At 38.1% G+C, this 16,697-nt stretch overlaps 1 protein-coding gene across 22 annotated transcripts in view; it reads right to left on the bottom strand.

Moving 5' to 3' along the window:
- The window catches only part of INPP4B (inositol polyphosphate-4-phosphatase type II B), a 322,348-nt gene that overhangs the window by 64,629 nt on the left and 241,022 nt on the right, over window positions 1–16,697 (bottom strand). For all 22 annotated transcript variants that reach the window (XR_015286969.1, XR_015286968.1, XM_086889768.1 and 19 more), the window contains 2 exons: window positions 10,374–10,551; window positions 4,851–5,063 (listed from right to left, as the gene is read on the bottom strand). Coding sequence is in view for 20 of the 22 variants with exons in the window: in XM_086889768.1 (XP_086745894.1) it covers window positions 4,851–5,063; window positions 10,374–10,551 (391 nt within the window). In the remaining 2 variants the exon portion in view is untranslated. The remainder of the gene's footprint in view (window positions 1–4,850; window positions 5,064–10,373; window positions 10,552–16,697) is intronic.

Genomic DNA, 16,697 nt, shown 5'->3' with positions numbered 1-16,697 from the left:
AATAATATCATAATAAGGTAAGATAATAAGATAATAAGAAGCATTATGTATATGTCATGTCTTCAGGCACAAAAATGAAGTTGCAAAAATAACAAGAGAGAAGGTTAAAGAAAACTGAAAACTCAAGAGAAATGCCATAGTTCCAGATAAATGGCAACACTTGGATTTTGCACAAAGGCAAATCTAGAACTACTACTAAGGCAAACATTTAAATCTAATCTTTTCACCTATATGCCACACTTAAGCCCTTATCCTGACTAGAGGGATCTGATCTTTCCGTGTTCCCTCCTCCTGAGGACACAACCTATGACAAGTGGCATCCTGACATCACCAAGAGACATCACGTGGGCCTGCAGACAGAAGCATGGACTTGCCTGAACAACAGAGCAAGCTCCCTCCAGCTCCCCAAACCTGATTCCTGGAGCATTCTTGTGGGCTGCCTTAGGGACAATTGAGCATCCAGTTTATAGGTGAACATGGAAACAATGATTTAATTTTCTCCCTAGATAAACCCATGCTTTAATCATACCATGAAAACGATATTGTTGATTTACAAGAGGCAAGAAGTTGGTCACACCCAAGCAGAACTGCATTTATTCCACAGCTATTTTAAGTGCTGCATGTATAATGCAACGTGTGGTAATATCTGCACCTGTACATGAAACAAACCATTAGACATAGGAATATTTGCTATTCACATGTTTAGATGCAATTCAAAGTCAAAAGACAGAGGGCAGGTACAGATTGCTTCAAAATTTTCCTCCTGTATGCATCTCAAGCAATCCTGAAAAAACCATTTAGAATATGCATGAAACATCTGGTTTTTACCAACCACAGGTATAATTTTGGGGAGAAGGATTCTATGAGGAGCAGTGAAATGCTGCAAATACTAAAAATTCTAGCAAGAGAGCATCATGGAGCTGCAGAGCTTCTAGTCACTGAAATTGCTGAGGAATATGCAACTCAAGTTCCTCAGTGAGGCTGCAGCAATGTAATTTCCCTTTCCTCTGTCTGCTTGGGGAGTTTAATTCCCACACAAAAAGCACTAAGGTCTTAATGAGCATCTGGAGTTATTGCACAAGCAACACAAATATGAGCCCCTGTTTCACTTAGGAAAGAGCACTTTTCTCTTTTCAAACCAACTATTAACCCAGCAATTGAGATGATGTCTATGCAAAATTCACAGTCCCTGAGGGTTTAGAAGTCAACATCTGTTGAGAGAAAGCTCACTCTTATTATCATGTATCTGGCTTTTTTACATACAAGTAAGTGACAGGGAGCAAGGGCCTGTCTCACAGCTCTTTTTCTCCACATAGGAAGTTCCTAGGATTGTAGGCAGATAGAAAATGTATAGGTATCTTATTCATTGAGATGTTATTCTGTCTGCACCAAAGTCATATTTTTCTAAGAAGGCTGTTGAAATTCTGCAGTTTGGCAGTAAAAAATTTCAAGTAAAACTACAATTTCCAATCAGTAAAAATCAAGAGGCTTTCTATGATTCTCCATGAGAAAAAAATAATCTGTTTCATATTGTCATCCTTTACTTTTTCTAGAATATTTTCCTGTGGCCTAGCACACTTTCCATTGACCTTTCATCTCCTTAAGCAGCCTATTTTCAATATTTGTCCAAGAACAATCTCACAAGTGATCACTTTACAGCATGTGCCAGATTAAAGGACAAAATACAGTCCATGCAGCCTCTTAAGTAAGCATTCTTATAAACCTTCTGTGTAAAGTGAAGGATCAGGAGAAATATTTCTTGATACATTGAAATACTAAGACCCTAGTTTCCTAAGCAGGATACTTTCCTCCTGGTCACAGGTTTCCCACTAGCTGCTAAAGCAATGTGGATGATAAGTTTGTGGTATGGAAGAGTGAGAGAAACAAGATCTCTGTCTCCCTCTCACTGCTGCTTCTTTAAGTACAAAAGTCAAGGCAATGTCAGGGAAGGCAAAAGTCTGTAATAGGGCTTGACCCCCTTGAGACAAAGCAGTGCCACATATATATCTTCTTCTTCTTCTTCCAAACTTTAGAAGCCATCTGGAATGTTACGGAGTCCTGGCTCACATAGCTAGGTGTTGCTAGTTAGAAATGACCATAGTCACACTTCTACTGTCACCTCTACAGTGGCACTGGCAAGCAGACATGCACACTGAAAGATCTCCATGGAAAGCTAGGCCTTGGCATCAGTGAAAGCTGGGCACTTCTCCTAGGACAATTAAACATGAACTTGTAAAATAATTCTCTTCCACTCGCCTAATTGAAAAAAATGTAATTAATTTCCATCTAATCTGAAAGTATCATTAAAAATTAGGACAGCTTCCTCATTTCAGAGAGCAGAAATGGATACTTTTTTTATACCTAAACTGCACCTAACTGGATGTATTCCTTCTAAACACTGACAGCCAGTGCAGTCCCAGAGGGTGTCTCTGTTTTTAAAGGCTTCTCAGTCTTTCTGAATTCACCAGAGCTCCTCAGTCATTTCTTGTCCCACCATATACACCACTGCAGTTGTGTGCTTTACTTTTGCCAGATACGACACAGCATCTGCACTTCCCAGCACCCTGAAGATGCTGTGTCTCCTCGTGAGTGGATACTCAGATATTTCCTTAAGGTCCTTTTGAGCTCTGTTCAGAGATAAAGGAAATTTCTTAAGTAATGTGCTGGATTAATACCCCCTTGTGCTGTGGCACATGGAATAGAATATATCACACACATATCAGTCTTTCAGCCCCATGTCTGATCACCACATCAGCATTTGTACAGACCTTACTGGAAATGCCATTTTATCTGCTCTTTGTAGCTCCAGCCCTAGTAACCAGTCAGAAGTGTAGAGCAGTCAGATCCAAGTGGCAATGTGCCCACCTTTTCTTGTATTATACATGAAAACTTGCTTTGTGCCCTCCTACTGGGAGGTTCTAGAATCAGCTGGTGAGAGGAGAAGAGAGTATCTACCCAGAGACAATGTAAAACTCTCAAGTTAAATACTTTTCCTTTGGCAATGATGCTTTCCTGCTGCCTGTGCAATATAAATAGCTCAATCCATACCGCTGCCAGTAACGGTGGGAATAGTCTTCATATTTCTGTGATGACCATAAGGTAACACAGTCATATAAAGTGGGTGGAACAGGGTCAGCTGAAAGAGTTGTTTAATGATTTCGAATGCAGGCAAAACCAAAATTCCAATTGCAAAATGTAGCACTACTGCTTGATAATAGTGAGAAAACACCCCCACAACAGCAAAAGAGGATAGAGCATTGTGCATACAAAGCAATGTATCTCAAAGATTTTCCTTTACATTTGAGTTTCACAGTGGATTAAGTGTTTTTTTCAAATTTTATATGCATTTTATATGCATTTTTTCTTTCTCTTTCCATCATGCTAGTGACAATTTGATTATTAAAACTCAGATTATTTATCAACGCTGCTGACAGAAAGAGCAGAAGTCCATCCAAAGTCTAATCATTCAAATTCAGCAAAAATCAAAATTTCTCCAAGATTTATCCTCTCTCAAGTTTGACAGTGACTCTGACTCAGTTTAACTCAGAAAACAGTGAAAGATACACTTAATTCTGAATCAAGATAATCCTACTGATTCAGCCAAAAAAGAATAAATACTGCTTAAAGTGACCCACTTATGCAATTTAATAGGTGAGGACCTGTTATCTGGCACTTGCCAGATTTTTTTTTATCAGTAATGCAACACAGCAGAGCTATCTTCTCTTCAGAGATGAAAAATTGCAGTACTAAATTAAAATACATATTCTACAAAGTGCCACTTTTTCCAGTGTAAACTTCTCTCTTTTATGAGAACTATTGTGTTATTTAAATTTCTGAATGTTTCAATAGCTGAAAACAAACATTTGGCTTTAGTTCAAGGAAAGAATCACAAGAAAAGAATTCCAGTCCCTCAGGTTGTTGAGAAAGCAAGAAAAAGTGATTTAAAGGCTCTAAAACTGGAAGACAAATAAAAGAATGAGGTATTTATTGTTTAAATCTCTTGACTATTTAATATATGGAGCTGGAAATAACTGCCTTTCTTCTAGAAGAAATATATTCTTCTTCCTTTATTTTTGGTGTGGATGAAAATTACAGTTCAGGTGCAATACAATAGCTCAAACAAGTTATTAATTATTTACATTAGAGATTAATATGCTGGCATCTGTTACATTTATGAGAATACAGTGATGAACTCAAAGTATGAGTCTGGTCTGAATAAAAATAGTTTGAGTACATATGTAACAAAGAAACAGATCTGTTATGAAGACATCTACCAAAATAATTGATTTCTAGTATCTCAGCTATATAAATAATACATATGTTTGAAAGATATGCTAAGAATGTTAAAATCTAAAAGTTATATTTAATTCTTTTACACAACCTTGGACACCCTCTAAGAACAGAGTCTAAGGGCAAAGGGCTCTGTTTTGCTGAGGGTTACTTCATGTGTATTTTAAATGGTTACAGCCTGAGGGCTGGAGAGGGGTGTTGCAGGGAATGGGGAAGAAAAGAACATTTCCCTCTGAACTGCATATGCTGTTCCAGTCTTTAACTCTGCCAAGCTAGCAAAACCAACCCAATTAAAAACAAAGAAAGACTATTTTTCTGTCTGGGCAAGAAGATATTCATCATCTTCACTGTAATATGTACACAAAGGCAGTATCAGAGCAGCACACTGTACTTAGGGAAATCCTTCAAATTTAGCTTCAAAATCTGCAATGCATCTGAAAAACATGATTTTACAGTTTTTCACCCCTTTCCCCCCTTCAATGACATGTGACAAGGACACTCAGTGCTTGAGCTTGTCGGGTTTTTCATTGAACACTGACCAAGGGTTTATGGCTACTTACCCACTCTTCCTCATCATACTCAGAATGATGGGGTATTGAGTCCTGCCTTTTAATCTGAGAAGGATGATCCTGGTGCTGTGCATCAGCGCCTTCTTCTGCACTGTTCCTAGGCACAGCTGGTTTCTTGAGGACACAGCCAGGCCGGGCTGTGTACAGTGCTAAAAGGGCACTTCTGACTAGTTGGTCCTTGAATGCATGCACAAATAACTCTGTCTAGAAAAAAAACAAATTAATAAAAAGGTTAGACCAAAGAATGCAGCAGTACTGTAGCAAAGGTGTGAAACGCTGAATTACCCTTAGGCAGAGTGGGTATTTGTTTCAGGCCTGCCTGGGAAGCAGGAAACAAAGTAGACCAACAGATAATGAGGAACATTTCAAGAGTTTTAGGGATATCATCACATTCTACAATCCAAATGTTCTAAGGATTAACACAAGAGTATATTATCTATCATAGAGATCATTTTTTTCACATTTTACTCAAATTCCAAATTTTGCCTCAGAGGCAAGCCTCAGCAAGAACCAGTTCCAAGAGTAACCAACCCTAGCACAAATAATTTCTGAGTAAGTGACAATTAACCAGTTTATTAATCTCCCTAAATAAAACCCACCACTCTACACTGCTGAAACAGCAGTATCTGCTAAAGCAGTGTTTCCAGAGATAAATTTCATTACCTGTAGGTATCAATCCAGATATCTGGGTAGGTGACACCAGATTTCAAGCTTTATTTTATGTATATTTTACAGAAAGGAAACTCTGAAGTAGTTTTCTCGGGTCTTCTGAAGATGCTATTCAATATCTCTATGTTGGCTGGAATTTTACTATATACTTGAATATATATACACTATATATATATATATATATATATATACTTCAACCTCCCTGCATTATTCATTTCCCTTTCACCTCAATGAGAAAAGTAAAATGCTTTCTGCATATGGGCTTCACCATGTCCAGACTTTCACCGTGCAACAGCACTTGTTGTTGCCACCAGTGTGCCACACATGCCCATCTCCTGTGTCTCAAACACGTGGCCCAATCTCCCCTGGGAGACTTGGCTTATTTACTCCATCAGCTGGCAGAATGTACAGAACAGGAGCAGGATGAGGTGCAAAGATGCTTCCTTTCACTACAGGGAGTAACAACTAACAAAGCCACAGCAACAAATTGGGAGAGTCCCAATTTTGGTTACTTCAACAACATTGAACAGAGTTCATCTGTCAGAGCAGGGAGAGAGGGCACACCCTGCTGCCATAGCACATCCCACACATCCCATCCAGAGCACCCATCCCCAGATAGAAGTCCTGGTTCACAGGGGATGATGAAAATTTCTTTCACAGCACAATTATCTGATTTTATTTCTCCCATGTCAGTGGGATTTTATTTCTCCAGGTCAATGGGATTTAGCTCCCTTCCTACTTTCCCAGAACACAGTGGATTGCCATGTGCAGGCAGATTCAGGTGCTGAAGTGTCTTTGTGCACACAATATTAATTAAACAGGGATGTGGGAAGGTACGTAGGTAAGAATCAGAAGATCCAACTAAACAAGCAGGAAATGCTAGAAAAGGTTGCCCAGCTAAGCTTTGCTCAGCCCTTATGTACTCCTTATGCAAAAGCTAGAGAAAAGGTAGAAAAAAAAACCCCAAACCAAACATGTTTCAAGTGTCAGCATCTCCCTGGAACTCCTGAGAAGACTTCTGAAGACTTTCTCCCAGTTTGTCTACTTCTATTCTTATCCTATCCCTTTTTCATACTACCTGCTCCTCTTTTGTATACATCCACTCCTACTCAACTTCTTTTTCTTGCCTTCCTGTCTCAATACCCTCTCAAAAGTTTACAGATATTTAAGACAAAAAGACTTTAAAAATTTGATGGTTTTCTTTAGGCTCCAACTGCTGGGTTAGGTACTTGAATGAGAAGTTTCTGTTTTTCCCCATTTTCATTATGTTAAAGAAAAAAATATTTTCTGAATGGTTGCACATGGAAAGGCTGAAAACTTATACTGCAAATAAATCTCTACAGTTTTAAAAATAAGAACTTCAGGCATATATAAGATAAATTGTTAATTTTTTAAACCAAAATCAGACCTGACTTGGGATTCTTAAACTTGGCAACACTACTCATCTCCCTGGTAATTTTACCAGACCCATTCCTTCTCCTCCTTACCAACTTGGTGCCTGAGGGAAAGGGTGCTTTTTAACACTTTTCTTATATGCAGCCCCTCAGGACTACTCCTTGTAGTCCTGCATTGCTCTGCAAGACAAATTCAGTTTTCTACATTTCCAACCTCCAGATGGTGCAAGCTTGGAGAATGAATTAGTCTTTGGGGAACAGTGCTATCAAACCCTACCATTCTTTGCTTTACCATGGTAAAATGAGATTTGAGGAGCTGTTTGGTAACAGCAAAGCTCCTCCTCAAGACTTTTCTATAGTTCCATATCAAGAGAGTTGAAACTCCATTACTTGTCTATTCTTAAAAACAGCAGTATCATAGTTTTTCTGAGGTTTCATACTTATCTTTCCCACAATGTCTGTTTGTGATCTGGATCATTAACAGCATAATCAAAAATACTTTACATTTCAGAAAATTGTGAGTATTGGATAACTTGATATAAAGAATGTCCACTATGGCTGCAATGTATATTAGGTAATGATCTGAAAAGTTTAAGTAATATAATTGAATAGAAATATTTTATAGGGAAAATCAATTTTTAAAATAAAATCAGTACAGAAGTGATACTCCATTTTTTCATGCAGAAACTAAAATGATTCTGTAATTAAATTCCATTCAGAGATCCCACTGGTTTAATAGCAGTCTACAGTTTAACCTCATTTTCTAATAGCTCAGTACAGCTAAATTTGCAGAACATCACTATTTATAAAAATGCGTTGAAATCATAAAACCAGTCTAGACAAAGAAATGAAAACTTTGCAAATTCTTTTAGTTACTCTACTAAAGAGTATTTCTGCAAACAAAGATAGGCATAGCTGGAAAATGAATTTATCAAGCCTTTGCAAGCTGCAAATGCTGATACACTTGTTGACAGTTGAAGGCTTCCTTAATCAATTAACAAAAAGTGATGATTAAAGGTTAGTCTCAGGAAAACACTACAGTAAATTGAAAATTATATATGGAGAAGTAAAACCATACTTAATATAAGAAAATAAGCTCCATTTAAGAAGCAGCAGTGGAATTATTTGATTTAATTTTCCACTTTCAATCCATGCAGCCAGTCCTTCCATTTCCAACATGAACACTTAAATTCATGTAATTCACATTATTGATAGCTCAGATTTACTCACTGCTACCTAATAATTATAGAAAGAATTATTATATGTATCAAATTATATGTGTTTTAATAAACTTGTAGAATTGAATCATCGGGCAAATAATTTTTATGATTTGTTCAAACAGCTGTTTTATTTCCAAATTTCTATCAAGTGAAAATGTAAGAACTTTTATATATATATATATATATATATATATAAGAAGTATAGGAAAGTTGGAATAGCAGAAGCACTGTATATGCCTCAGGAATACAATTAGGTATCATGTAATTATATTGAGCACAGTATTGTGCTACTCTATCGTAAGTATAAGCAGGAACATTCTGATAGTCTTGGTTCTCCAGTACAGTACCAGATTATACAGACAGATTATTTTAAGACATCAATATAAGGCTTTGAATTAACTATGAGGGATCTAATTTCAGTATTGTGTGGGTTCACTGAGTTTAGGGCTTTGAAGAACTTCCCTTCCTTGAAGTTGTTTCCTGGTCTTTCCTCCCCATCTCTCTTCCCCTCTTTACAAGCAGCTGTCCCACCACACTTAACTTCCTCAGCAATCCATCCTATTTCTTCATTATCCATCTTTTCCTAAGAATAAATTTTGTAAGAGACAGGGAAGCAGGTATTGAAACACTCCTGCTGCATCTGGTCAGACAACTGGATTAATCTCTGCCAAGCAAAAGGCAGATGCTAGACAGACATCCACAGAGTACATCGCCTGAGACTTCTTCTAGGAACCTAAGCTCATGTACTAACAGCTATTTAATCCTGGCCCTGAAAAGCTGATATGAACATAGACAATTAAGTCACCACCTATAAATGTAAAATACCTATGACTTTTGCAAACTGAATGAATTGTCTTTTTTTGGCTCTTTGCTATAGCTAGAGTCTCCCGCTTACCATGGTTCAAGTACTTGAGTACCATGGCTGCCTGCAGCCCCTCTGAAATCATCCCCTCTTCCTGCCTAGAGGCAAATGGCCAGAGCAAACACACATATTCCTTAGAAACAACACTTTGGATCTTCAGAACAAACACTTGTTTGTCTGATTTGCTTTACCTGTGCACATAGATTTCTTTGAACAAACCACTAACAGAGCAGCTCCACTTGTTCTATGCACAAAAAACTAAAAATGCCCTCCTACATGCAAAGGTACACTGTAATTGCTACAACCCCCCTCCCTAAATTCCTCTATTTCATTTCCAGGCTGAATTCAGCTTTCTTCCATTATCCCTGACATCCACAGTGACTCCAGCATTCTGAGAGTTACTATGGATTTACATACCTGCAACTGAGAGCAATGTTCCTCTCGCCCATTGCTCCTCTGCAATGCCTTCACAACAAGTAGCCGAGCTCAATATTCAGATTTGAAACTCACTCACTGAATGAGGAACTACTGGGATAATAGTGCTCAACAGACCACAAGAGCTGTCACTTCCCAATAGCTGAAGATATATTGAAATGGTTATTGATCACGTTATTAAGCCATACTGAGATCACGTTACTGAAGGGGTGGCCCATGGAACAATGATAAACTCTTCACAACCTCTCAGGTCATAGCTATAGTGCTTCATATTTTTATAGGATAGCATATGCTGGGAAGTACTACAGGCTTCAGCTAATCTCCATTATCAGCCTGTGAGACAGACGGGAAATAACATCTTTCCTAATTAGACCTAAAGGAACTAGGATGAGGAAGAGCCTATAGCTACAGATGGATATAACAGGAGAAAGGGGATTAAAATTTGAGATCTCCTGGAGCCAACTTCCCAGCTTCTCCTTCCAGGCTGCATCACCATTTCTGATCATGCTGTTATTCTAAACCTTACACTCAAATCTGGGGTGAACTATCTCCCATAAGCAGCAGCTTGAAAAATAACAGAAAGAGAACAGAAAATAATGATTCCCCATACTACAAAATTATAAATTTATATATTTTGATAAACTCCAGTATGTGACCACTAGAGGATAAAGAAGATACATTAAACTAAATTAATTATACTTTTAAATAAAGGCAATCTCTATAGATTTAATTACTTTTCTATATAGAACACCTACATAAATGCAAAATAATATTATTTTTCTAATAACAACATTTTGATGCTTATTTTAGCTGAGTTTATTTAAGATTTCCTGATGCTGTGAAAGTCAATTTATGTAGAAACCCCCCTTACCCCCCAGCAGTTAGAGAGACTTGGTTATTCCATTTTCCATTCCAGTGAAGATTTGAATCTTACTTTTTCTGAAAGCATCTTTAAAGAATTCTTCAAGCTGTCTGGAGAACGCTGGCTTGCAGAACTAAGCAGCAGGTCTGCATGGCTTGTTATAAGAGGTTGCAGATGATTGATGTTGCTGAGAACTTCTTTTGCCTTGGCTGTGTTTTCAGGTGAATAGTAAATACACTGGTATCCAGTACTGTGATAACAGAGAGTCACATGATATCAAATTAATTTCTGCCATTAATAGCAATGCTTACGGTGCTAAAAATCTTACCACTACTTTTGCAAAAAAAAATGCCAGATGCCTGAACTTCAAGATACCACTGAAATGTTCCTGCATTTAAGGGTAAAAACAAACCTTTCCTTGAACAGTAGTATAAAACAGACTGCCCACCACCACATGCTCCAAGTAGTTCAGTACAAAATTCCTTTGAGTGACTGACCTCAACATAAAACCCCCATATTTTAATGTCTTTCTTTTAAACACTGTAATTCTATAGACAGAAAATATTTGACAAAGTCAGGTAATAATACCAAAAAGCATGAGGCTCCTTATTTTTCCAAGTGAACTCCCCAACAGAGTATTAACCACCTCACTAAATCTTTCAAAATGGGCCATTAATGTTTAATTGATCAGTGGCCCACACTGTGGTTTGATTAACCTCAGTGATGTCCAGGAAGTGATGACAGAGTTATCACAAATAAAAAACAGGTGTGTGGTGACACAGCAATGGGGTGAGGGAGTTAATTACTTCAAAACCACAAAAATGCACACTGCAAACTTCCTACTTTCAACTGCTCAAACTACTGCAATTCTTTTGCAGGACTTCTTCTATCCCTCTTTCCTCTTCCCCCCTTACTAATTATGCAATATCCTCTTATACCACAGTTCGCAGATACCATTTCAGACAGCGTGCACACACCCACAGGTTCTTGCCTGTAGCACACAGCTCTTCACCTGAACTTCTTGTACAAAACTCTTCCTTTTATAAAGCCCTGCTTCAGTCTTTCAGAGAAAGAAAAATCTTTAGCAGCTTCAGATTAACACACAAAAAAAAGAAACTAAGCACCTTCTGGCACATCACCAATGCCAGAAAAATGTCCATACTACTCCCAGATGGTTCTGTTTGTATCTCCCTTCTCTCCTCTTGTGTGTTTTTGTCATAAGTACTTCAGTCTCTTCAACCCACTGATTTCTTTCTTAATTTTGCATACGAAGACCTAAATATTGACACCTGTTCAATCCTCTGAACTTCAAGCATTGCGTTTCATTTCAGTCTTTTTCTAGATCTCTTCACTCCCCCACTTCCCCTTTGTGTCTTCTATTGAAGTAAATTCCAGTTCCTTCTCATTAGTTTTCTATAAATGAGAAATTGAATCTTGGTAGGTCCCTCCAATTCAGCATTTGCTATGATTTTGGCAAATAAGGATAGCTTCAAGCAGTCTTAAAACTAAGGCTCTTGCTTACATATTTTGCTGAGTTAGAGTCCTAAATTCCCCAATACCCATTCTATTTTTCTTCTGTTTTTTATCCTATTGGTCTTTCACCAATGTCTTCATTCTCAGATACAATTCTTTGTAGAGTCAGTCAGGATGAATGCATTCTAAGTGAGCAAAGCTCAGCCATGCTAGCAGCCACATCTAAATTATGATGCACCTCCAACTTACATGAGCTACTAGACTCAAGTCTAGTAGAAGTCATAATTCTGAGTATTTCAGCAAAATTAATCATATAATCTCTCCTAATGAATTAGGCAAAAAAAAAAAAAAAAAAGAAAAAGAAAAAAGAAAAAACAAACACATGAACAAAACAAAAACAAACAACCAAAAAAACCCCCAAAAATCTCTGTCCCCCTGGGCAATGTGGAAACTACCACAGTTCTACCTTCAAGATGGACATACTGTTAGTGAAATGGACTTCCAGAGTCAGACCTAGCACTACATTCACTGGAACACTCAAGCTACCAGGTTCAGTAGACAGGGCAGGGACAAAGATTAACAGTGTATGTTGATTGTCGTGAAGACATAGTCTTAAAAGTCTTGATACTTCTCTAATTCCCCATCAGGCTTCTCCCTCCCTTTATCAAACTGTCTCTTTTGCAGGCTGAATCTAGCTAATGCTGTTATCAAGCTCACCATGCACATACTCCTTTCTGGGATTTCCCTCAGTCTTTAAATCCCAGATAATTTTCACTGATCTTGAACAGCTCTAAGCTTCACTGAATATTGCAGCAGAAAAGCTACAGACACTGCTGTAAGAAAGAGGGGAGAGTGACACGAAAACTGTGGGCAGCTCTCATTGCAAGTAAAAGGAATTAATGAAGAGAGAATGACTTCAGAATGAAGCGTATTACCAGACTTCATTATTTGGCTAATTTAAACATTTCCGGAACCCCAGAAAGCATGACATTTCAAATAGTTTGTTTCCCTCATATCTGAGGGCAACTTCCTCCATTCCCCTAGGAAAATGTGTAATTATTTTCCAGAAACAACATGTTGGGGAGTATTTGAAGTTTCTGTTGTCTTCACACTGTTGCATCTATGACTAGCTGAGGTTTTCTGTGGCCTTACCCTTCATGAAAAGACATTACGACTTACAAGTCAGTGATGTTCTTTCATCTACAACTGCTTTTAAAGCTTACAGCTGCATATAGCTCTGGTATGTAAGTCCTATTAGTTAGAAGAGGCAGTTGCCAATAGAATTTACAGAGAAACTTTTCACAGGTGTCCTAAGGCATGAACTAGATGAAACTTTTACAATGGGTAAAGGCCACATGGGTAGCTCCAGTGCAGAATATCAGCAGCGTAACGACAGTCTATCTCTGATATGTAAATTATGATTCACGTACCTCTTGAATAACTCTATAATAATGCCTCCTGGGTTAAGTTTCAAAGCTTTGACTAAGCATATAGAACCACACTTGATCATTTCCAGATACTGGCACCATCATTAACTATTAACACAATCATTTCAGTTTTAAAATTACTTTAAGGACATTCTTGTGTAATTTGATGTCTTGGGAATGGTTTATATCCCATATCTATTTCTGTTGGTTTTTTTTTTTTATTTTGTGTTTTGTTTTGTTTTGTTTTGTGTTACTGAGTCCCCTGGCTCTGGGGGTATCATGATGGGTGATGGACAGCCTGGGATCACCCAGGGCTCGGGGGCCAGGGCTACTGTTCCTTCTTGTGGGGTGATTGATACAGCTGCCATGCTGCACAGTGCCTCTGATGGGATATCCTGTTGCCCCATGCTTTTTGACTGTTTCTTTCTTTTCTTTTTCCTTTGGCACTGTGACTGAAGCTTGCCAGCTTGCTTCTCTGCTCCTCTGCTTGCTTGGGAGTGCAGGCCTGCTGCATGCTACACCAGGAGCCCTCCCTGCTGGTCCATTCCCTCTGCACAGTGGCCCAGCCCCAGGATCAGTCACTGCTGGTGAGCTGTTCAAGCGATCCGCTGCCCAGCCCCTGTTTTCTGTCCCTGCTTCAGGACTTTTTTGCTACACTTGAACTCAATACCCCTTGTCCACTCAACCCTCATGGCTCCTGGCACAGCTTTGGAGTATTTGCTACATTTTGTTTCGTCACCCCAGCTGTGCTCGCCTCTCCTGTTCCAGGCTGCTGCTCCGAGGTTCCTGCTGTTGTCCATTACACGACCCAGAGGGGCACTGAGACCAACTCCTTCTTGTGGGGACACCTCCTCACAACGAGGAAAAAGTGTCTTGACTAAGGATAAGCTCTCCGGGGGAGTGCCACAGTCCCTTTGCTGGCTGATTCTTTGGCCCCCACAGGTTTGCAAAGGAAAGTCCCTTCTCTCCCCTCTCCCGCCAGCCCAGCCACCATGACCCTGTGGAGAGGCTGCTGAGCTCGCGCCACAGCGCCCCCTGCCGGCGCGGGGGAATCATCGCGCCCGGCCGGGAGCCACCAGCGCCCCTGCCGGCTGTGCCCGGAACTGCACCGAAGGGGAAAGTGCCTGACAGCCCAGAGAAGGCTGCGGTTGGGTTTCTGGCTCTGCTCTGTTTGCTGTGCTGCTGCTGTTGTTTGCATTATTATACATACTTCTAAAGAACTGTTATTCCTTTTCTCATATCTTTACATGAAAGCACTGTAATTTCAAAGTTACAATAATTTGGAAGGAAGGGGGTCATATTTCCATTCCAAGGCAGGTTCTTACCTTCCTTGGCAGACACCTGTCTTTAAAACCAAGACATTTGAATAAATATTAAATTTGATACATTTTAATTCTAGATTAATAAAGTTTTTGCCTGAGAATAAATACTGAAATATGGTAAATGTCTAATTCATCATGAACCTCTGAGTTACCCCACTCCCACTGTTAACTGTGTAATTTGTGTCACTGAGTTAAATTGTCACCATATGGGACTAACTTAAAATGTTCCAGCAATGAGCATTTGATCTCCCATTTTTCACAGTCAAACCCACAGACATTAGCATCAAAAATACAGTTAAAGCATAGACAGCAAGTGCATCTACCCCTAGACAACTTGAATTTTATGTACATTACTGAAGATACAAATTCAGTGCCTTACTTACAGATCACATGTATTCTGTCTGAAGTGGGAACTCATGATCAAAAATAAATTGCTCTATAAATACTCTGGGTAATTAATGGTCTCAGGAAATACAACTAAACCAGATTATCAGATCTGAGGTTATAAAAACAGGCTTGGAAGAAACTAGAAATTTGAATTACTTTGGGTTTTTTTTATTTCCTTAAGATTCCCTTGCTACCTTGGAAATTCTAACTTTGAATATGAGGAAAATGGAATTATGCTGTTAATTCTGTCTATGATGATCAAATGTCCACAAATCCTTATCTTGAGGCAAATGGCTAAGGCTGTATGCACAGAACATTTCTTGCTGCTCTATTTTTCTTCATTCCTATTCCATGAAGTCCAATCTCTCTCACACACATGTGTCAAGAAGAATAACATGAGAAGTGTTAGGCATGACAGACATTTCCTTTGAGAATAAAGCTTACAATTAGATCAAACACAGATCTTCATTACTTCAACATCTCTGTGACTCTCTGTGAAATGGCTGATTCCTCAGAGAATGGAAATGGATTGAAGGCCACAAAATTCAGGCAATAGGAACACAGAATATTGCAATATTAAAATAATTTCTGGTCACCAAACAGATACATTATAATGTACATACATATATGTACATCTATAAAACCACAGTGAATCACAGTACCTAACACAGCTTGTGGGACCTCTCTTTTTCTTGATGGTTAGACCTAGGGCATTAAAAAATTTAAAAAATTTGCAATCATAAGTCTGTGTGTTTTGGGTAAAACAGAGATGATTAAATTAGATTTTAAATAAGAAAAAATAGTCTTTTGTGTGTCTTGAAAGTAATCTATGAACACTTCAAGCAGTGAGGTATTATATGGGTATAACTTAGAGAATGTCTGATTTAAATGTTTCTGCACAACTGATCTCTAAAACAATAATTTGCTGTGCCATCTAGACTGATGAGAAGACAAGCCCTTCCATTTGCTGGAAGGAGAAACAGTCTATGCTATCAAGCCAAAAAAGACTATCTGAACAACGGAGTGACCTTCTCTTTTATACAGAAATAGGAAAGGAAAAAAATGAAAGTAAGATACCAATACAGAATAATGAAAAATATTCTGAAATAAATGTATATCATACACAAGTAATTCATATTCTTAAATTATTTACCATACTTTAATAATTATATTTTAGTTATTTTAATGTAAATGATATAATGCTTAAATATAAATTTTTTAAAGTAGCAATTTTTCTTACTTATCTTATGAAATTCACTACTTGCTACTAAAGGGACAGACATACTACAGCCATGCTTTATAGACTTGACTGATATTTATAGTGGAAGGGCCTTTGATCTGTCTTTTTGGTACAGATGAACAGTGTGTGAATGGGTTATAAAGCTATGGAACAGACATCAGATCACATACCAGGAAGTTCTATATTTTTCATCTAAAAGAAAAGCTTTCCTTGCTCTTATTTCAGAAAATATATTTTTTTAATATGCCTTTTAAAAAAACTGAATATGACCTTCCTGATGGTAATAAATGAGACAATAATTTCATAAACACTACATTTTTGTAAATATTATTATATACAGGGCTTTCCCTTTGTGTCTGTTCACAAAGATGTCTATTCTGTGTAATAGAAAACATGCCAGAACTATTTTCAGAAACACATTTTCCACATTCTTCTGTTTCACAAACTTTCACAAAACATATGTCTCAGTCTTGTTTTTGTTTGGCAACTGCAAATGCTACCAGATAACAGTTCCTCTTGGCTGTTAATTCCACAAGTCTAAGACTGA

This window comes from Cyanistes caeruleus, chromosome 5 (assembly GCF_971803275.1).
Source record: "Cyanistes caeruleus chromosome 5, bCyaCae1.hap1.1, whole genome shotgun sequence".
Classification (NCBI taxonomy): Eukaryota; Metazoa; Chordata; class Aves; order Passeriformes; family Paridae; genus Cyanistes; species Cyanistes caeruleus.
The sequence above is the reverse complement of the archived record's forward strand: the minus strand, read 5'-3'. Positions and strand labels throughout refer to the sequence as shown.